General features: G+C 39.7%; 1 protein-coding gene across 7 annotated transcripts in view; it reads left to right on the plus strand.

Annotated features, from left to right (window-relative positions):
• The window catches only part of Khdrbs2 (KH RNA binding domain containing, signal transduction associated 2), a 497,340-nt gene that overhangs the window by 285,668 nt on the left and 188,732 nt on the right, over nt 1–22,940 (plus strand). For all 7 annotated transcript variants that reach the window (XR_012450579.1, XR_012450575.1, XR_012450578.1 and 4 more), the window contains exon 6: nt 3,548–3,746. Coding sequence is in view for 1 of the 7 variants with exons in the window: in XM_074081820.1 (XP_073937921.1) it covers nt 3,548–3,746 (199 nt within the window). In the remaining 6 variants the exon portion in view is untranslated. The remainder of the gene's footprint in view (nt 1–3,547; nt 3,747–22,940) is intronic.

Here is a 22,940-nt window from a genome sequence, read left to right on the forward strand (position 1 = left end):
CCACCAATTAAAAATTATTCCATTTTTAACATTTAAATAAAATTACTTCAAAAAGTTGAAAAAGTTTCACCCCTATCATTTATCATGCAGATCAGATATTAATAAAAGTTAACATTGAAGATTAAACCTCACTTCCAGTGCTGTGTGATATCATCAGCAGTATTAACCTTTATGAAATAAATCAATCAGAACTTTGTTGTTTTCTCTTCCAAACAAGATGAAATGTTTCTACAATTAAAAATTGATAGAGAAATAGCTTCACACCACAGAAAATCATATTGGTCCAAAAAGTTTCCAAAGATGAGTTAATGGATGCTGATTTGCACATATTTAGGGAATTATGAATTTATGACATTATCCAATTATACATCATTCAAAAATAGCACCTAGAATAATTTAAAGATTCAACAATTTGCTGACATTATATGTAATTAAAGGAACTTACTCTTCAATAAACATATCTATGATGACTATCTAATCTTACAATGATAGCCATGCTGGAGGAGAAAACCATTACATCTGTGTTATAATTATAATTTACTTTGTGTAATTGAAGAGTGGACACATAGAATGGCTTTGTCTTCACCAGCATGAGTTACAGGGGGGCTCAGCCTCAGACAAAGAGGCAGATTTGGAAGGCTTTTGCTTACCATGATGTCAGCTAATTCACAGAAGTAGTGGTGTTTTTTAAAGAGAAAAATAAGCATGTTTGTTCCTTAAAAAGACTACTTACTCAGTCATCCCTGAGGGTAATTAGAATTAAACAGACTAAGAGAGAGACAGAGACAGAGACAGAGAAAGGCAAGGAAGGGAGACTCACTTGTGGTGGGGAAAACAAGGAAAGACAAGTTCATTACCCAAGGCAGACAGAAATGAATAGCACTTGGGTGGTAGAGAAATAGAGCGAGTTTCAAATGTCTAGGAGTTAATGTCAACTAGATGTTGGAGAAGAAGGATGGCCCAGGACAAAAGTAAGTATTTGGTGTCTAATCTGGAAAGAAATTGATGTTACTGTCAAGTAAGATTAGATGAAAGATCAAGTGAAATCAGAAGTTTAATTAATCCCATAATTAATCTGAGATCTGTGGGTTGCTAGTAAGACATTAAGAAAATGAACTGCAATATTTGAGCCTTGTTTCCTCAAGTTCTAAAGTAGCTCAGACCTGACTCCATGGCAAGCTTGTCAAGAGATCATTTATCACTATGTAAATCATATCAAGCGGGTGATGCATATGGGGCCATGGTTCCCAAACCAGTTTGGACATTGAATCACTGGAAGCTCTCCACCCTAGGGACTGTAATTTAATTTGCCAAGGGAATGGCCTGGAATTTGGGATTTTTAAAGAGCATCACGTCACTCTAAAACAGACAACTTGTAGAACTTCTGACGCAAGGAGCATAAAAGGTCAGTGTTTTATGGGGGAGCAAATTGCTAGGGTTAGAATTATGGGTGGCAGGGTACAGCACAAGAGGAAGAAAGGAGACTGAAGACGTCCATTGTAGACACCCACATTTCAAAGGGGTCCCTAGACAGATGCTAGCGAAGGGAAGTTGACAAAAAGAGAAAGGAAGAAAAGTGAAGAACATCAAAGCCCACAGTTTCCAATAGTCCACAGTCTTAAAGATGATCCAGGAAGAAAGAGTCCAGAGGAGCTTAAAGTCGGTCAGCTGTGGTCTTGGTGGACTGGACACAGGGTTGAAAGCAAGAACTGGATTAATTACATCCTTTTCAAGAAGAAGAGAAAGTGAAGTATTAAATGCAGAAAAAGTTCTTTGAAGAAGCCAGAAAAACAAAGGAAAGAATGCTGTGCTGTAGATTCAGCCTGGGGCAGTGTCCTAAAATAGGTGCTGTGAATCTTGAGTTGAATAAAAGGAGTGACAGGATTTCTATTCCAGGGGAGTGGGAGAGGGCAAAGGAGATAAGGAGTCAGAGTCAGGAGAACAGCTGGCAAGATATTTGTCTGGGAGTCCGTTGATGAAGGGATGGAATGAAAAATTAGAATTGATGTGAGCATCACATAATTTTAGAGTAGAAAAAACTTACAGATGAAGACACCTGGGGGGGCGGGGGTAAGGGGGAGAAATGACCCAAGCATTGTATGCACATATGAATAAGTGAAAAAAAAAAGAAACCTGCATTTAATTCAGTAGGGAAAATATACTGCAGGCGTACATAATTAAAACACCCTGATTAGTCAGTGTTATAGCCAGGCTGTATAATTTGTGGTCCATCCATGGATACTTCAAATCGCAGTAAAAGGCTAATTCTGCATTTGTAAAACCCAGACGGATGTTAAACTCACTTATGAAGAAGCAGGTGCTCAGAGGACCAGCGAAAGTCTACTCAATATCTATATTATATTTTATAGATGTGTTTTCATGTTATTACGAAAATATAGAATGCTGTGTTCTTGGCCATTGTACTTAAGGTTGACATGACAGCTAGAAGAGTGTTCTAGATATATGCAAAGAGAGAGAGGAGAGAGGGAGAGAGAGAGAGAGAGAAAGAGAGAGCTCACACTAAGTTCTGTAATAGGTTCTCTACTCTTCAGCTGTACAATGTATTTAAGAATATTAAAAGACTTTCCAGCATTCTTACTCTTCCTGACCACTGATTATTCATAGCAAAAAGATAACCTCAATACCCATTAGGAGGTACAGACAAACCAGTGTGTTTGTTGACAACCCAAGGATAGTCATTTCTCCCAAGTTTTAGTGTTCTGCTGAAAGCCGTGCTTTCTGGAGGCCAGCCTTTCAGACATAATGAAAAGTGAAATAACCCTGCTGTCCCAGAGTTCAGACAAACAATCTTTCTGAAGGCCCTGGAATACCATTAAAGGTGGCTGCAGTCGTTTGATCTTCTGCCTTCAGTGCAGGTTTCTCCTGTGTCATGAGCACAGCACAGAGTAGCAGATCTGTTCTGTTCACTGCCAGTACGATGTGTTCCACCAGCCCAACAGCTACCATATGAAGGTATTTCATGTCCGTGACTGCTTCAGCTCTGGGGGTGACAATGAGTTGTGACTTCGAGTGACCTCAAACTTGAGCTACTAGAATAAACAATGATATCATGATTCTCACAGTCCCACGTTTTATTAATGTGAAGAGAGATTTATTTTTTTTTACAACATTGCACATCTCTGTCAATAACTAGCATGGAGCAGACATAGACATACAGCAGCTGTGTTTCATAGATGGTCCAGTGAGTCCTTTCATTGGAAAAAGCTCTAATTTGGCTGTTCTTAGAAAATATGGGATATAATCCAAGTAGATTCTTGGGTTTTGTACAGGCTTTTTTTGCTTTGATGTTTTTTTTCAGGTATGTAATGGAAAACAGCACAGCATTTTACATTGTTTTCATGAGAACTAAGTCAGTATTTACAAATTATTACTGTGGAACACGAAATATCTTACATCTGAAATAATTTCTATTAAACACTCACACAGAGAAAGATAAATTTGGATTTCTTCCATTCCATGAAGCTTTGATAGGAGAGTGCTTCTTGCTCTGGTTTTCTCTTACCTCTCTATGTCCTCTTTCCCCTAGGGGCCGTGGGGGTGCCATTCCTCCTCCCCCACCACCTGGGCGAGGTGTTCTTACCCCTCGAGGGACCACTGTGACCCGTGGAGCCCTTCCAGTGCCCCCGGTAGCAAGAGGTGTCCCTACTCCTCGGGCGCGGGGGACACCGACAGTGCCAGGATACAGGGCACCCCCTCCTCCGGCCCACGAGGCTTATGAAGAATATGTAAGTACTCTCAGAAAGTGGGGTGTGGTTCAAACAGTTGAGGAGCTAAGCCTCAGAGACACTCACCCACCGTCAACACAGGAGGTGATTTGTTGCAGAAAACCAAGGTCACTGAAACAGAATGTAACATTGCACAAAAAATGCTCTCATTTTACAGGCGCCATCATTGTCATTAGTGTGAAGCATTTAAAAACCTGGGGGGGGGGGTCGGTACCAGTGGGAGCAGGGAGAAGGTGGGGAAAGGAGGTGAATATGGTGCAAACAGTGTACACATGCATGTCAATGGAAAAGTGAGACCTGTGCAAACTGTTCCAAGAATGGGCAGAGCGGGAGGGATAAAGAAGAATTGTGGAGGGATGAATTCAAGTGTATTTGATATCTTGTAAGAACTTTTGAAAATGCCTCAACAAGTTGCACAATGATTAAAAAAAAGAAGAAGAAAACTATTACTGATCAGATTTCACATGGATATGTGACTCGCCGTGTAGTCAGACAATTCTGAGACGTGATGAAGAAATCTCGAAACTATTTGATAAACATGAGGTGATTAAACTGTGCTCTTTGGAAGTAATGCGAGACCATGTGGAGGTCTTTCATTTACGTATTCTTGACCTTTCTTTAGTTAATAACATCGCACTGTTGTTCAGAACTAAGAAACACAGAATGAGCAAAAGTGCAATGCCCCTTGTTATCCCTCCTCCCCAAGGTCACTTTCTACATCACGACCCCCTGTGACCCCTAGCTGGACTGTCAGTATTCCACCAGTCACATTGCGTTGTAGTCCTTGTGGACACTGCCCGTACTAGGTTGGGGAATTTGGACAAGGGGTCCCTTGTATACTTTCTGTGCTTGTGTAGCCAGAAGAACTCCACTGTCAATGCTAAACTGAATTGGTCCAGGACAGTCACCATCTTATAAAGCAGACTTACATTGCCTCTAGCCTCTCCGGTGCTTATTCCACATGACCACCCACAAACGTGCTGCCCTGTTAAATGTCTTCTGTGAATTGTTTCTCATTAACTCCATCTGTCAAGGACAGTTAGCACCATGCCCTGGGCACTAAAACATACAAATGTTTTGTGGACTGGCCAAAAATCAATCAAAAGTTAACCTTAAAATGAAGTGACCCTCGTTGATAGGTGCCACTAAGAACATGAAAATGCTTGGTGTATGTTTGTTTTTAGACATGGTGTTGTTGTTTAAATATGAAATATTAACTTGTATCTGCTAGAGTGAAGGAAAGTCAAACATAGACGCCCACTGCTGCTGGGGCAGGTGAACGCGCTCCTCTTATCATGTCTTTCATACACCAGACATCAATGTCGAAAAGCTTAGGCAATCTTAAAGTTGCAAAATCCAAAACTGACAATATATTCTACCCTGTAAATAAACCACAAGTCAGAAAACACAAGAGCTATCCTGGGGTCTTGAACTGCTTGCCTGAGGTGTAGTGATTTGCAAAATAAACACTCATAAGTGAATGGATTAAAAACCCACAACACAGATGATGGGATGACTTTTTTTTTTATTCATATGTGCACACAATGTTTGGGTCATTTCTCCCCCCTTACCCCGCCCCCTCCTTTACCCCCCCACCCCCTCCCTTACCCCCTAACCACTCGCTACCAGGAAGAAACTATTTTGCCCTTATCTCTGATTTTGTTGAAGAGAGAGTATAAGCAATAATAGGAAGGAACAAGGGTTTTTGCTGGTTGAGATAAGGATAGCTATACAGGGCATTGACTCACATTGATTTCCTGTGCATGGGTGTTACCTTCTAGGTTAATTCTTCTTGATCTCACCTTTTCTCTAGTTCCTGGTCCCCTTTTCCTATTGGCCTCAGTTGCTTTAAAGTATCTCCTTTAGTTTCTCTGCATTGAGAGCAATAAATGCTATTTAGTTTTTTGGTTGTCTTACCTATCCTCACCCCTCCCTTGTGTGCTCTCGCTTTTATCATGTGATCAAAGTCCAATCCCCTTATTATGTTTGCCCTTGATCTAATGTCCACATATGAGGGAGAACATACGATTTTTGGTCTTTTGGGCCAGGCTAACCTCACTCAGAATGATGTTGTCCAGTTCCACCCATTTACCAGCAAATGATAACATTTTGTTCTTCTTCATGGCTGCATAAAATTCCATTGTGTATAGATACCACATTTTCCTAATCCATTTGTCAGTGGTGGGGCATCTTGGCTGTTTCCATAATTTGGCTATTGTGGATAGTGCCGCAATAAACATGGGTGTGCAGGTGCCTCTGGAGTAACCTGGGTCACAGTCTTTTGGGTATATCCCCAAGAGTGGTATTGCTGGATCAAATGGTAGATCAATGTCTAGCTTTTTAAGTAGCCTCCAAATTTTTTTCCAGAGTGGTTGTACTAGTCTACATTCCCACCAACAGTGTAAGAGGGTTCCTTTTTCCCCGCATCCTCACCAACACCTGTTGTTGGTGGTGTTGCTGATGATGGCTATTCTAACAGGGGTGAGGTGGAATCTTTGTGTGGTTTTAATTTGCATTTCTGTTATTGCTAGGGATGGTGAGCATTTTTTCATGTGTTTTTTGGCCATTTGAATTTCTTCTTTTGAGAAAATTCTGTTTAGTTCACTTGCCCATTTCTTTATTGGTTCATTAGTTTTGGGAGAATTTAGTTTTTTAAGTTCCCTGTATATTCTGGTTATCAGTCCTTTGTCTGATGTATAGATGGCAAATATTTTCTCCCACTCTGTGGGTGTTCTCTTCAGTTTAGAGACCATTTCTTTTGATGAACAGAAGCTTTTTAGTTTTATGAGGTCCCATTTATCTATGCTGTCTCTTAGTTGCTGTGCTGCTGGGGTTTCATTGAGAAAGTTCTTACCTATACCTACTAACTCCAGAGTATTTCCTACTCTTTCCTGTACCAACTTTAGAGTTTGGGGTCTGATATTAAGATCCTTGATCCATTTTGAGTTAATATTGGTATAAGGTGATATATATGGATCTAGTTTCAGTTTTTTGCAGAAAAACTGCTAACCAGTTTTCCCAGCAGTTTTTGTTGAAGAGGCTGCTTTTTTCTCCATCGTATATTTTTAGTGCCTTTGTCAAAAACAAGTTGGTTATAGTTTGGCTTCATATCTGGGTCCTCTATTCTGTTCCACTTGTCTTCATGTCTGTTTTTGTGCCAGTACCATGCTGTTTTTTGGGATGACTTTTAAAATTAGGACAACTTCTGTGGAAAATAGTATGGAGGCTCCTCAAAAGACTAAAAATAGAATTGCCATAGAGTCCAGTAATACCACTTCTAGGAATAGACCTGATGGAATGTGACACAGGTTACTCCAGAGGCACCTGCACACCCATGTTTATTCACAATAGCCAAGTTATGGAAACAGCCAAGATGCCCCACCACTGACGAATGGATTAAGAACATGTGGTTATTTATATGCAATGGAGTTTTACTCAGCTGTGAAGAATGAAGTTTTGTCATTCGCAGGTAAACAGGTGGAACAGATTTTGTATATATTGGCATCGTGATGGTTTTGTGCTCCAAATGCAGGTTTAAACAGATCTTTCTTCAGAAATTAAAAATAAGAGAAAAGCTTTTCAGGCAGTGGCAGTCAGCATTGTTATCAATGAAAAGTTCATGTGACGGATAGAGCACTGTGCAGGAGAACAAGATCGGGAAAAGAGAGCTGTAGTCTCTCTTGAGTGACCCCATTTACCATGGATAAACCACTATAACTCAAGGAACATACGAGTGAAGTACAAAACACACCATGGAAACATGGGGGAAAGGGGTACACTCTGGGTGGGGAAACCCCAAAAGGGGTGTGTTTCCTAGAAAGAAAAAAGAAAATATGAAAGGCATGTGACCTGATTTTTAATTTACATTTTAAAGCACTGGATCCTTTGCATTCATTCTCTCAGTTGTTTTTGGAGCTTCTCTCTTATTTTAGGCACCACTTTGAAGTCCTGGAGACAGATATGTGAAGAAATCAGATCAAATATGTGATTTCAAAGCTTGTATTATAGTGGGAAAAGATAGGGAACATACAAACAACAAAGAAAGGTAGACTTGCTCTGGACAGACATGGGGTTGGGGCTCCCTACTACCAGATGGGCAGCTGGGGCAAATGGGGACTTGTGAGCAAGGCCATGCCTAATGGAAGGGGGCAATAAAGGAAGGGTTGTTTCTGGTAGACGAATTGTAAATGCTCTGAAATTGAACCTGCTCCAGGGAATTGATCAGCAAGGAAATTTGAGCCGGAGCAGAATGTTTGAGAGGAGGTGGAAAATAAGATCTGAGGGATGGACGGGCAATGTTTGATGGTAGTGGAGGGTTCGGGGCAGGATTTTTGACTGAAAAACTGTGTATTTATGGGAATGAAGCAAACTGTTGGACCGTGGGGAAGTTGAGGTTCAGTCCAAGGCTCTGTTGAATGAAGGCATTTGTCCTGCAGGAGTCAGGACATTGCTGGATAGATACGATGTGGATCTTGAAACTGAAGTAGCATCCCACGGTGTGAATTCCAGTTGTGTCCCTTTATATTTGTAACTTTGACACTTTGAGGCTTCGACTTCTCTTCTAAGTAATGAGAGTAATCATTTCACCCTCTCAAGCCTCTATTGAAGTTCAGAAATAAATATGTTTGAACACAAACATAAGCATACATAAGTGCCCATAATGAACGGTAGCTATCGGATAAAATCTCGTTGTAAATGACATTCTTAATACCCTTGGCCTTTGGACTTCTTAAAATCATAAAAGTTTACCTACTTTTGTGGATTAGTTGCATATTATTGATCACAAACTGCAGAAGCACTTTGAGCCCCTTGTAATAATAATAAATAAAACTGGTGTTGGGGAGAGTGTTATAGAATTCAATGGTCGCAATGCCATCAGACCTTAAGAAATGTGTGGACCAAGGAACCAGAAAACTGGTCAGGAACCTCTCTCCCCTTCTCTGTTTACTATATTTTTAGGTCTACTTTTATCTCAGAGTAAGGTTTTTGTTTTGTTTTGTTTTGTTTTATTGTTTTATTACTTTGACTCAGTACAGTATAAAATATGGCCACCCTAGGGGCCCCATCTTACATGTCCAGTGTCACTCACCAACAGACTGACTGGCTGGGAGTCTCAGTCCTAATCTGGATCCCCTCATTGGATGGTGAACCTTATTCAACCAGCCCTACCAGGTGTCTAGCCCTAGTCAAGCACCTGTGATTATAGGGAGGAATCATTAGAAATAGGTATAAGATATACTATTCATCAACCGCAATTGCCAGAGGAGGGGGAAAAAAAGTTCATATGATATAAACATGGTTATCAGGGAACAATTCCAATGGAGAGACACTCATTTCCAGAGATGAGAAAATATGAACTTGACGGACACCCCACAAAAATCTCTAATAATAATGTATTGTTGATAACAGGAAGAATGTAAAGATGCTGCTTTTGAAGAATGCTTAGATTTTATTAGAACCTGTTACCTAATGTATTTTAATTAATTTTTTTCCTGAAAACAATTCAAAGAGGGTGAACAAAGTTTTAATACATGACTGATAAGCTGCTGGAAGCAATCTTTGAAGTGCTCAGCCTCGAACCTAGATTGCATTGGAGCTGCTATCTCTGCACTAATCTGAGACTATGGATTCCTCCATGAGAGGTAGCAAAAACAAAAGTTTAAGCATCTCAATAACAAAATCGGGCTGGTGGAGTGGCTCAAGTGGAAGAGTGCCCCCCTGGCAAGTGTGCAGCCCTGAGTTCAAACCCCAGTACCACCACCAAAAAGAAAAAAAGAAAAAAAAAAAAAACCTCAATAACAAAATCATAGCACCATGCCGAGGTGATGGTGAACCTCTCAAAGGACTTTTTAACTCAGATAAAATCTCCTAAGAAAGTTTCCCTTTCTTATAAATCACACTGTGATTCAATTCAGTCTTTGGACTTCCTTGTCTCCTGCTGAGCCAGGCACAAAGCACAGAATGCAAACAGAGAATCAAACCCACCCCTGCCACTGGCCTGACATTAACAGAATACCGTGATTGAGGTGCTGTTTTAAGGCCTTCGTTAGTGTTATCTGAGTCTAATATGATGTGAATTTTAGTTTAATTGTTACATATACTAACCAAGACATTAAATAGCTTAAATCTTTTTTTTACCTTCCTTCTGCTACAAAGCATATGTCTACAGTTTATAAGTCTATCAGCATGATTGAAGTAGATTTGAAAATTGAAAAGTGGATTTCAACCTACACCACACACTCCCATAGGAAAAGAACATTATGCTTATTGGGTCTGCCAGTAAATAATAAGTTAGGAGGGGTAAAGGAAACTTCTGAGTGCCTCCTATGTTACAGACACTATGTTGTAATTCACTGAGTCTCATGGTGATACTATCAACTAGATGTTGATTTTGCTGTTTCAGTAGGTGAGGAACTGAAGCATGGAATTGAGGGTGCATCCTGTTTTCTGTCTCCCCATTCTCTGTGCCTATGTTACGTTTTGCTTCCTCTCAGTAGAAAACCATGGTATACACCCCCTAGTGTCTGCCTCCTACACAGGCACACAAATCCTTATACTCCACACCCCATCCATCCTTCTACTCAGTGTTCACATGCCTTCTACCACGTTTTCATCTCCCCACCTCTTCACGAACACCTCCAACTACAGAGAGTTCAGTTTCTCCAGCTGGAAATGTGCTATGAACTGTGCCTGGACGCTGTCTAAAATGCACGCCAATGAGTGGGAGAGACAGAGTCAGTCCAATAACTAACATAGAATAAGCATTTGCCACTTAGGGCTCTTAAACCCTGTCTTCTATCAGAAGTCATTCTTGTTCTGGTCTTCTCCAGCTTAAGATATTTCATATATCTTAGTCAGAAAGTATTACTTGAATCTATCTTTGTAGTTCTAAATAAAGTGCTTGGTGATAACAGTTGGATTAAACCCACTTAGGACATTTTAGAGAGGTTATTCACACACGTACACACTAACAAATGCACATATTGTATTAACACTGAATGAATGGCGGTAGAACCTGGCATATGTTAAGGGTCAATGAGGGAGTTATCACCAATGGCGATGAATGTTTTAGAAAACAGGTCGGAGTCAGGTAAAGAAAATGTCCACAAAAGACTGGGATGACAGGTGTAACTTTGAAGAGAGATAGTGTGAAGAGGGAGGATGTGCCAGGCAAAGGAAGACAGCAGAAGAGACCTTCCAAAAGTCTAAAATCTAAAGAAGCTTGCAAGATAGTGAAACAAAGAGTTCATTTAAAGCAATGATTGAAACTTCACCTCCTGTAAGAAGCACCTAGCAAAAGGTTTCTGAGCAGAAGATAAACTGCAATCTTGGGGAAATTTATAGTTCTGAATTATTGGGGAAATGGGAAAAAGAAAGAAAAAAGGGGCGCAGGTTCAGGGAACAGACATCAGTGAGGCTTCTAGGATGAGGGCTTAGATACAAGAATAGGAACAGGATGGAAGAAGCAGGCTGAAAAGAAAGCTAAGGTGTGATGCCCAGTGGATGTCGGGGTGTGAGGAAGAGCAGCGGGCTCCCCCCATGCTGTGCTAACACTGTGCGTTAACACTGGGGAGTGGGTTAGTGGCCCTGAGTCTTTGGGAGCTCCTGCTGAGCAGAGTTTGTTCTAGAAATTCATTGAGTTCGTGTTTGGTGGCCTACTGTTGCTTGTGTGATTCAGGGATGGTGGTCATTCTATGACAGAAGTGATTCCAGAAATACTCCTGGCATCCCATTTACTATTGTGACTCTGGTGTTCACCGCTGTTTGAGGTGAATAGGACTCTGGTGCAGGAAAGTCATGGTTAGCAGAGGAATAACGAGACAGGAATCATTTGTGGAAAATTAGTCTGTATCATGCAGCTCACTTGTGAAAGATAGGGTTTCCCCAAATTTGTCAAGAGTGCTAACCATCTATAACATAACCAGCAAGGAGGTGCTAAACAGAAAACTGTTGATAAAAACAAACATTTTTTCTGTCAACAAAGCTGGGGAGAAAAACATCCCAGTATTTCCCCTTCTATAGGAAATGTCATAAAAATCTAATGTTATATTAGAAGGTGGTCAAAGAGTGTGCCTCTAAAAAAAGTGGGAAAAATGTATAGGGGGCTGTTATCTAACAAAACAAAACACTGCATTGTTTTCTGGATTTCATGATGTTTGTGGTACTTTCAGCTTTAAAAATTGTGCAGTTGCTTATAGTTGTTTTTCCCACTGAAAGTAAACAATTGCTTTCATGCAAGGTTGTATAAATAATTTTGTAATCTGGTTCTTAAAGTGAGAGAATGCAAACTTGTATAATTTCCTGGCTTTACAATCTCTAGATCTGTTTCTGTACAGAAAAATTACAGCAACATTTATAGGAAAAAGTACATGGTATGGGGCAGGCCAGGGAGAGATTGTTAAAGAAAAAACTGCCTAAAATGGCGTAGTCTTAGTTTCTTTCAGTACTGAAACTCTGTTCTGTGTTTAGCTAGAATCATGCTGGTGCTGTTAATAAGAGTGCTGTCCTTGTGGAAATGCTGTCTGTCCTTCTGACGAAGGTTGTGTGGGAGAGTCAAATGAGCAGGTGCGACACACAGCTCTGGAGAAGTACCTGTCAGACCGCCTCACCTTACAGAAACATATGGACTTCACATGTATTTGCTTTCATATTGTAACTCACATATTGATCTAGCTTTAAAAAAAAAAGCTAAAAATGAAAAAAAATCATCTCAGGTACACAAAACAGCTTCTAGTTTTCAGACATAGACCCAATGTATTTTTAAATTACTTCGTATTTTCTCTAACGGTTAATATGCAGACATCAAAGAGGTGCATCAACACATGAGAAAGCAAGGAGAAAAGATATGATTAAAATTCTGCTCAATGCTACACAAGAAATTTTGGCCTGGTATAATCAATCTTGTTAACCTAATTTATGAAATGCGTTCTGGCAAATTTTTGAGGAGTTTCCCTTTTCATCAGTCATCACCAAGCCTATTGGCATTCCAGCCCATCCTGCCATCTAACTCAGACTCAAAGCACCCTTCCAGGAGCCACGAGGGAGCTAGAAAATTCACTGGAAAGTCAATAGTCCTTAAAAGTTCTATAAAGGAGCCCAGGCTGCCAGTCTTCAGTTCATGTGTGTGGAACTTTTGTGACAGGAGAGGGAAATCAGTATGAAATGATAATTGAAATCAATTCTGGTGTCATTTTTGTGGAAGCAAAGGTTATGAGTCTAATCTATTAGACATTTCAGAGCGGGGGCGGGTGGGTGGTGGTTTCTCTGTAAATGGCCAAGAGCCTTCATCCAAATGGGAGACTTTCATTAGAGTTTCTAGATTGAATATTTGTATGCCATTAAACATTCTTGTTGGAGTTTCATGCTCTACTCTCCTGTGACTAAAGATCAATTTACCAGAATGCATTTAAGTTTTTGTTTTTTGAAATGTAACTAATATTTAAACTAACTGAGACGTGAGAGCAAAGTAACCAAATGTGCCGTAAAGCTAAGGAGGGGCACGTGTGCAGTTCCAATTGTCAGAGAAACTCAATGGTATTTAACATCATGTGCATGCTAAATTATCCTACGAATAATAGGAAGTGTCACCCTGTAGAGTTGCGGGCAATTCCGCAGCAGTGCCATTCGAGTGAGCCGTCCTTGTTTTAACTTGACGCATTGGGTTTTAAGTTGCTTTAGAACAAATGTGGATTCTTCTGTCGTTGACAACTCTGATCGTATCCAAACCTGAACCTGATAATCACTCTGATGGCTAAAGCCCTTCATAGCGCTCTACGGTGATAGAAACAGTTCCTCTCCCAGGCTGTCCGAGATGCCTGCTAGCTCTGTAGTGTATCACGGGGTATTTTAAACTTTCTCTAGACTCTGTTGGGAAAAAAAAGCATGATATCTTTGAGGAACCTTGTGATAAACACAAGGACGAGGAGAGTGGCAAAAAGCCAGGCTGTCAACCAGGACCTTCGGGAGCTCTTATCTTTAAAAATAGCAGTATTAGTATATACTTTAGGTTACTATTTTCTGTTTTTGGTTCATAGACATTTGGTTATAATTTTTAACAATTATACCCCTACTTAAAAAATTTACATCTTATATGAGATAACAAATCATACCTAAGCATACTACAATTCACTTTCTCTTTTGTTGGTTAAAACATGGTTTTATGTGTTTGGACAAGAGTACCTTGTGGAAAGGAAAATTTAATTAAACACAAATTATCTAGTTAGATTGTCACTGGGCTTTGCAGAAATCCAACTAAGAATGGAAAGACTGGGTCCTTCCCCTGTACTGGCATCTTCCCTTATGGATTCCACATTCGGGCGAATATCTTTCACCAGGCATGATCTCTGCAGTTATTTTCTGTAATATCTTGTGAGCCAAGAGCTTTTCCTAGGGAAGCTGAAAATGTTCTTTGCAAAAACTTTTAATAATCTCCAGGTATGAATTAAGGCCATTTCTCTATTTTATGTTGAAGATAGAAAACCTCACTTTCTCTTTAGTGAAAACCTTATTATGGATCAATTTGCAGAAGGAGGACATGGGCTAGACCTTCCAACTCTCAGCCTTGTATTAGAACACAGAGGACTCCTTGATTTCTCATCTTTGTTCAATGTTCACACTCATTCTTCTGCAGTACCGTTGACTTATCTGCTTATCCGCACTCATGTAAAGTGAGTTATTCTTCTTACACATCATGGATGCCAACTCTGTTCAAGGCTGTGGATTACACTTGTGTGCATGTGGGAGGTTTAGGGTGCTGAAGAATGAGCTCTTTGCTCTTTCAAATGGGCCTCTTCTCTTCTCAACATCTGTCAATCAACCCAAAACCTTCCTTGTGTTATTCTAGTTCTTGATTTAGAGGAGGAAACCCTTCTTATGATATGAGTCATAGGGGTTGTGTGTCATGGACAGTGAGAGAGAGTTTTCTTTTAATGTTCTTGCTTTCTTCCTGGGGTGCAGTGATGCCTTTGTTGCAACTTAGCCCGTGCTGCCATTTTTGGTGGTCATTGATATAGCAAAGTTTTTGATTAAGTAATATAGCCAAGGTTTATGCCTTTCCAGAATAATTACCAGCCAAAATAGTAGATAGTACCATGCTGATTTGTTCAGTTGGTCTGCAACAGTAAGATCACCAGTTGGCTCCATGCTGGTTGGTGCCTGAGTCATGCTGGCTATTAAATATTTTGCCACTTCCATACTGGTGAAATTCTAGTAGAAATGGAGGATAACAGTTTTTCTTAAACAGATGGATTGATCAACAAGTTTAGAGAGCAGGAGGATTCCTGAGCTCAGTCATTGAGCCCGGCCATTGAGGAGTTGTCTAAGCCAGAGGGTTGCACTGCACCAACACCTCAGTGGTCACAGTTAGAGCTGAGGGTGTCTGTGGCTTCAGAAATGCAGCTACTCTGTCAAACATCTTCACCCTCTCTCTGTGTCTCCCAGGAGCCTAACTGACTTCACCTCCCACTCTCCCTTATTTAGACTGACTCTCCTGAATGCAAAAGATCATCATACATTGAATGTTATAAAAGGTTCTATTAATGCTGAGGAAATTAAGATTTACAGAGAAACCAAAATCACACGAGTGGCAGTACTGACTTTCCCTGAAACTCTTTCTCAGCTGGATATTACATAGAGAAGTGAAAACAAAACACTCTCACTCATGGATCTTCCACATCACAAGGTCAGTCATCTGGCACCCAGGTGGAAATGAGTTCAAGTTTATCCAGTGTTTCTCTGGAGAAGGCTGAGAGTGTGGCATCTGAGTGTGTTTGAGCCTTTGCCCCAAGTAGATCTACCAGGAAGGCTTAGGTAGCCCGTTTCTCTTGCTCTTGTTATCTCGGCTTCCCTCTTCAGAGATATCATGGCTTTTTTCTAGGGGGATACACACATGTCCATACCCACAGGCTCTTCTCCATTTTATTATTTTTAGTTACTGACTCTCCTAAAGAGACAAGTATTTGTCAAGCGCATAAACAGATCAGGACCCTGGTTTACCTTTATTTGTCAGAGTAGCTCCTTCTTGGAAACAGGTGTACAGAAGTCATTATTGATGTGAGGACAGCCTATCCTATGTACTCCGTCACTCACTTCTAAGTCTGTACTCAGCAAAAAGGAGTAATAGTTCTGAAGACAAGAGAATAACTTTCTGCAAGACAGAAAATAAGCCAGAGGTAGAAAATGTTTTTAAAAAAGAATATATATACGTCCACCTTCTAAGTCAATAAGCAGGAACCATCTGTGTTTGAAACCAGATGTTAAGCAAATCATTCTATCCCGTTTTGTGCTTCAAATGCAAATTAAAGCTATATATCTGCTTCAAAACAGAAGCTCTACCTATAAGTAAGCACAGAACTCTAAATATAAGTAAGCAAAAATATATTTCACTTAATATCTAGATTTTAAGATTTTCCTTTACATAATAAAATATTCTTCAGTCTTAAACACATGACAGTTTTCATATTCAACTTAAGACAGCAAGTATTACACTACAATACACCTGTCAAATTCCCTACCTCGAGGAAAATAAAAATAATAAAAATTTCTTACCAAACTAACAAGTTCCATCCAGCTACTGGCCTTCCTTGTTTTACTATTCTAACGTATGTACGGGCTGTCAAGACACTAGAGTTCCACCTTTCATCTCTAAACTGTTTCATGTCTTGGCTTTTCCTTTTGATCTACTCGTGCACATTTTTTTTTGAAGAAATACCTCTCATCTTACACCCATGCATCAGAACCAATCTCCTGAGACATCTCCAGTTGAGGATCCCTTCTGATTTGCCTATTTCTGTCCAGGCAAAAAAATTTAAAAGTCGCCTTTTCATTCTTTCATTGCTTTGGCTCCAATATTAAATTCAGATTTGTTTTCCTGAAACGCTAGATTTATCATATCACTTCTTTGTTTAAAAAAAAACCCAGCAACATCCCGCCACCTATGGGTATAAAAATCCCCACTTACACTTTCATACATGACTTTATGAGATGATAGCATGAACTTCAGTCCCTCAGCTTGCTGACTAGTAACTAGCATTTTTCATTTAATGAGATTTGGCCATAACAAAAATTAAGTAGATGAAAAAGCAAGAGAGACAATTCCTCAATTTATATAGAACATACAGTTAGCAATCTCGTGGTTCTTATGTATTCAAATATGCTTTTATTTGATTCAGTATGATTTAATATTTATTGAATACACATTCTATGTTGTGTTAACTTACACAGGCAGAGGCAGTGAAGGACAAAAAGATTAACTTTATGGCATCCCATAAAGTATGCCAGAGCGTCTACCTTCATAATCATACAACAGCAGTGAAAGTAAGAGGTACATCCTTGTTTTTCCATTAAGGGGTTTTAGGGGCAAAGAATTAGACAAATATTGCAGTTCTTCCTTAGTAGTAGAGCCAGATAGGTCTGACTTCAAAGCTAACAGACCATGGTCTTTGCCTTTCATGTTTTATATCCAAGGTGGGACTGGGGTTTGAACTCAGGGCTTTGTGCTTGCAAAGCAGGCGCTCTACTGCTTGAGCCACACCTCCAGTTCTACTGCTTGAGCCACACCTCCAGTCTATTTTGCTCTGGTTATTTTGGTGATGGGGTCTCTTGAAGTATTTGTCTGGGCTGGCCTCAAACCATGATCCTCCTGATCTTAACCTCTACATAGCCAGGATTGCAGGCATGGGCAGGGCCATGTCTTGCCAATCCTTGGTCCAATATGTATTTTGGTTTCATAATAGTTATTAAAATAAAACTTATAAGGAATATTTTTATGCAGTGATGGCAAAAAGAAGCCCTGGAATTATAATTTGGATGAATCACAGAGACCACTTTTTTCGTTCTCTCATTTTCTCATGGGCCATGTGCCAAAGGCTTGGGACCAAATGTTACAGGAAACCGATTGAATTTACTCTATCCATTCTCAGAGAGGGCAGTTTGCACATAATTATTTTCCTTTTAATTTAAATATGCATATCATGCAGTACACTGCCAAGTTGTTCACTGCAACTGTATACCATTAATTAGAGAAAAAAATCTCATTTTCAGTAGAGCTTCTGAAGGTGAGGTGATAAAGGCCTGAGCAGGTGAGAGTCTCGCTAAGTGATGAATGAGCTGGGACCCTCATACATTTTAGAGGCGTGTAGGGACAGTAATACCAATATTCTCTAAAGCTACTACGCCTGGTGATAAATTCTCCCCTGTCACCTCACTGGTGATGCTGGGTCCCTGCCATTTGCAATAATCTAATATTGCAGACTGCTGTCAGATAACTGTTCACACACGTACACTCCTTGTTTTCTTCTGAAACAAGGCTACTCTGCCATTATGCTTTAGGCAGACTCCAATTTAATGCATCCTTTAAAAAATGCATTTGGCCATAAAAATGTGGAAATTGATCTTGTTATAAAATTTAGCGCCTTACATTTGATCTTGTTATAAAATTTAGCACCTTACATTTGACATTAAGGCCACTTAGAGACTCCAGCAATCAGTAAGGCAGAGAGGGAACAACTGAATTTCAAGGTAATGATTCAGAGGCCATGGAGGGAGGGATGGGAAGACACAGCAAAACCTAATCTTTCAGGCTGGTCCCTTACAGGTCACCACTCCTGCTCCAGGATATGCCACATCTACAAACAAACAAGTGATGCCTCCGCTCTGCAATACTTTTTTAAATCTGAGGGGAAATACATTGGAGTCTGATTCCCCTGTTCATGAAGATCAGCAGGAAAAACTCGAAACTCTGCAGCCAGCAATAAAAAGGGACATAAGAATTTAATAAATGAACATAAGGAGGTCATCACTAAATTTTGCAAGAGATTTATAACCATATGTTATGGATAGTAGTATAGATTTAAAACTATGGTGAAAATGAAGAATAAAAATAATTTTAGGTGAACAGGAAAGGGTGGAAAGTCCTATTTGTGTCTGATGAGTGTAGGAAGCCTGATTTGATGGCATGTGCTGTAGTTATGACATAGTTCGTGGAAAAGGTGAAGCGTTCCTTGTTCAAGGCTCCCTCTGGTCTGTGAGGGACACCGTCACAGAGATGTCACCATGGCCGATTTCTCAGCCTAAAGCTGGAGCCTTCCTGACAGTGCAGGTTGTACAACCTAAGCAGAGCCCCATCTCCAGGTAGAGGTGGGTCTGCATGAAGCAGGTGAAGGACCTCACTTTGTGGCACCCTAATGCTGTCTTCATTTACTTCCCCCATGCCCTGCATCCTAATCCTAAACTTGCTTCCTCTGATCTGTTTGCTGTACCCAGAACATTCTTTATTCTCCACATCTCCCTACTTTTACTGTGCATGCAATTCTTTCTGCTTTCAACCCCACTCACTTTTTTTTGTTTGTTTTTGTGGTACTAGGGGTTGAATAATTCAGGCCTTCCCACTTGCTAGGCAAGTGCTCTGCTACTTGAGCTACTCCACTAGGCCTTTTTGCATTGGTTATTTTGAGATAAATTCTTACTTTTCGTCTGGACCCTCCATTCTCCTATTTGTACCCCCCACATAGCTGGGATGACAGGCATGCACCACCATGCCCAGGCATTGGTTGAGATGGTGCCTTGCAAACTTTTCCCCCGGATGGCCTCAAACTGTGACCCTCCCAATTTCCACCAGATTGGCTAAGATTACAGGCATGAACACCACACCTGGCTTTAGTTGGCTTTTAATGGAATTAGTTATGTAGTTGTCTGTCCTTTCTGCTAGATTATAGGCTCTGTTGAGGACTGCATCTGCTTTTTTCTTATTGTTTTACAAATAAGTAGTGAATAAAAAAATTAATTAAGTAAATGACGTTTATCAGTCCAGCCAGCTCAAAAGAAATGTGGAATCCCAGTCAGGGGACTGAAGGATTTAGGAATTGCAGGAGTTTTTCTAAAATCAGAACATCAATTCTGTGGTGGGAGAGGTCCACGATGCTGACCCACCCAGACCCCCGGGCTGTGCATATTTTACCCTCATGGCACAGATCTTTCAGACAGTTTGGCTGAGGTGCTGCCCCTCACCTGTGGGAGTCGTGTGCTGGGTTTGAACTCAGGGCTTGCACTTACTGGGCAGGTGCTAGACTGCTTGAGCCACTCCTCCACCAAGTTCATCATGGTTCCTAAGGCACTACTGACTTGTTACAGATTGGACAACCTAAGTGCCTGTGTAGAAGGAATGCACATTTAGGTAGAAGGGGTAAATAACATGAAGTCCTGACCTGAAATAGAGACCACTTCTGTGCATGCTTTCTGCTAGCTTTCTTTTTAATCAATAGGTATTCTTATGTAATGTACCTGCAAAATCTGTGAAAGATTAGATTTTGTCAGAAAAAGTTAATTTTCAACATTTACTTTAGGTGAAGATATTTACCACCGAAGCTAATTTTTGTACATATGTGTGATGAATGTTATTTGTTATTCCTTATCTGAAAAAATGTCACACAAATGAATCCACTCCTCTGGGTATTTATTATAAAAGCAATATTATATAATCAAAGACAATTTTCCAAAAATTAGAGATGTAATAATACCAATAGCCTAAAAGTTGTTTTCATTATTCTTTATTACTACAAAAAGTCTCGTTCCTATGAAAGCTTATATAATTTAAGTCACAAAATTAATATACATAAAACAGATTAAAAAGCAAAACATTGTAAGTCTGGATCCCCTACCTACCCATGTCCACCAACAGCCCACCTTCCCCAGCAGATGTTTTTGGTTTTGTGCATATATGTGTCTAAACATTGTTACTTTGTTTCTTTTTAGACCTTCTGAAAATGGACTCAGCCTATGCATATTAATTATAGAGTTCTCTCTCTCTCTCTGTCCTTTATTCTTTTGCTTCTATAAACGACATTATCATGAAATTTTTTGTGCTTCATTTCTGGTCTGTGTCATACGGAATAAGAATGTTCAACCTTTTGAAATAAATTGTTCCTCTAAACAGATAGACTAAATCGCCTGGTATATTACTAGAGTCCTTATTACTTCACGCTCTTGACAACTAATCAGATATGAAATCAAATAGCGTTGCATTTATTGTAAGATCTCTTTATATATTCTGGATACTAATACTCTTTCATGTATATCTGTTTTAAAAATCATCCTCTGTTTTGTGGTTATATCCTTTCCCTCTCCACATATTTGTTCAACAGAGATTGTTACTTAAATGTGCTGGAACTTTTCACTTTTCCTTTTAAGAATATGCTTTTTGTGCTGTCTAAGGAAATCATTTGCATTTTGAAGTCTTAAGAATCTCTTCTTAAGTTTTGACATTGCTTTTCCCTACACATCCATCCATCAGGAGAGCATTTGGTGACAGTATGTACGAAGATAAAGGCTTCATTCTTTCCCACGTGACTTACTGACCACATCAACAACCTGGTTAATCTAATTTTCCTTCTCCACAAACATGCAGAGCCAGCCCTCCTCACACCAGGCTGATGTAGCATGGCCCACTTCCCAGATATCTGGTGTCCGTATTTCTTTCTGCAAGTCAATATGGCACCAACTTAATTTTCATACCCTTTTCATTGAATCTTGATAGCACATCATAGACATGTAAGAAACTTATGTACCTGTGTGTTCCTTAATTCTCTGCAATGAAGTTTCTTACAGTTCTGTATGACTTTCACATCCTTCAGACCTGGAAGTTTTTATTACTTTAATACATGGTAACTTTAAAATGACTAACAACTATTCTAAATATTTTATTGTACAGAAACTTAATAAAATTTTAATATTGGTATGATCTCCAAAATTTTCCTAAAAACTGAAGTAATTTGCAAATTCCATGAGCTTCTAACTTTGGGCCTGTGTGCATTAGACTTAATATAATATACAGTCTACCAGTATTGTAAACCTCTCTCTGCACACACAGGAACTCAGAGGCTTTGATTCTAAAGTCTATCTCAAATCAGACATTATTAAGTGTTAGTTGATTGCAGAATTTAGATATCATGTTTTTTGTTTTAGGGAGTCTTTTCTAGACTTACCTACTTATTTCTTGTTTTCTTCATTAAAGGTTTCTACTCATAAGCCTTATTTTCTGCCTAGCATGCATTTTGTCATTCTGTTGGCAGCAAGCCTCTCCAGGAGGCAGTGTGGAGAGGCAGGTGCCTCAAGGAGAACCTGGCACCGACCCTTTCTAACTACTTGAGGCTCTGCGAATTCCTTCATCTTTATATCTGCTCACCTCTATAACTTAGAATGCACTTGTACATTTTCTTCCTCATTTTTCAGTCTAGCATACTAAAAACTTTTCACTGAATTTCTCATCCAGAGCATTGCTGAGAGTGACTTATTTTTACCTATTTCTTTTGCCTCCATTCATATCTAAAAGAGTCTTAAGCTTGTAAACTGCAGTGCATATGCACTTGTACAGTGAGTTGGACATTGATCAGGTTGTTCATGTCACCTGCAAGTCCAGTACACAACTCTGATGTAGAAGCCACCTCTTGTAAATTACATTACAAATGCAAAAATAGAGGCCACATGTTTTCTCTCATATGTGGAAGATAGATCAAAAAGATAAGCACATGCACAAAAACAAGCATGAACATATACAAACTCAGTTGTAGAACGTGCTTGCAACAGTGGAACTACTCTATGGAACTCGGGGAAGAGGGAAAGGAAACAAGAATGACAGAGCACCAGTAATATCCTAAAACATAGCATCTGTGTAGATGGGAGATATAACAATATGTGTTGAAAGCTGTTGAAAATGGCGTGCTCTCCAAGGGGTGAGGGAGAGTAATGGAAGGGGTTGAATGGACCAAAGTAAAGTAGACCCACAGTGGGGACACTTTGAGAAACCCCTTTGAACATCGACTTAAATATTAATAACAAAAGACAGGACTGTAAAATAGATACAGTAGGTGGGAGGTACTTTTGGAAGGGTGGAGGGTGAATGAAGGGAATTAAGGTGAGGGAATAGGATTGATGGACTTCATATACCTGTATGAAATAGAACAAAGAAACCTCTTGCAATTCCTTTAAATGGGAGCAGGGAAGGGGTCGAGAGGGAGAGAAAGTGGGGGCAATTTCACCAACATACAAATATAAGTCTATTTGGAATTGTCACAATGAATCTCCCCTATACAACAAATATATCCTCATAAAAATCTTACATGAACTGATATCTTTAGTTATTAACAAAATAGTAGAAAAGATCATTTCTTTATAGACAATTATATTGATACAAAATTTCAA

The sequence above is a fragment of the Castor canadensis genome, chromosome 8 (genome assembly GCF_047511655.1).
Source record: "Castor canadensis chromosome 8, mCasCan1.hap1v2, whole genome shotgun sequence".
In the NCBI taxonomy this organism is placed as follows: Eukaryota; Metazoa; Chordata; class Mammalia; order Rodentia; family Castoridae; genus Castor; species Castor canadensis.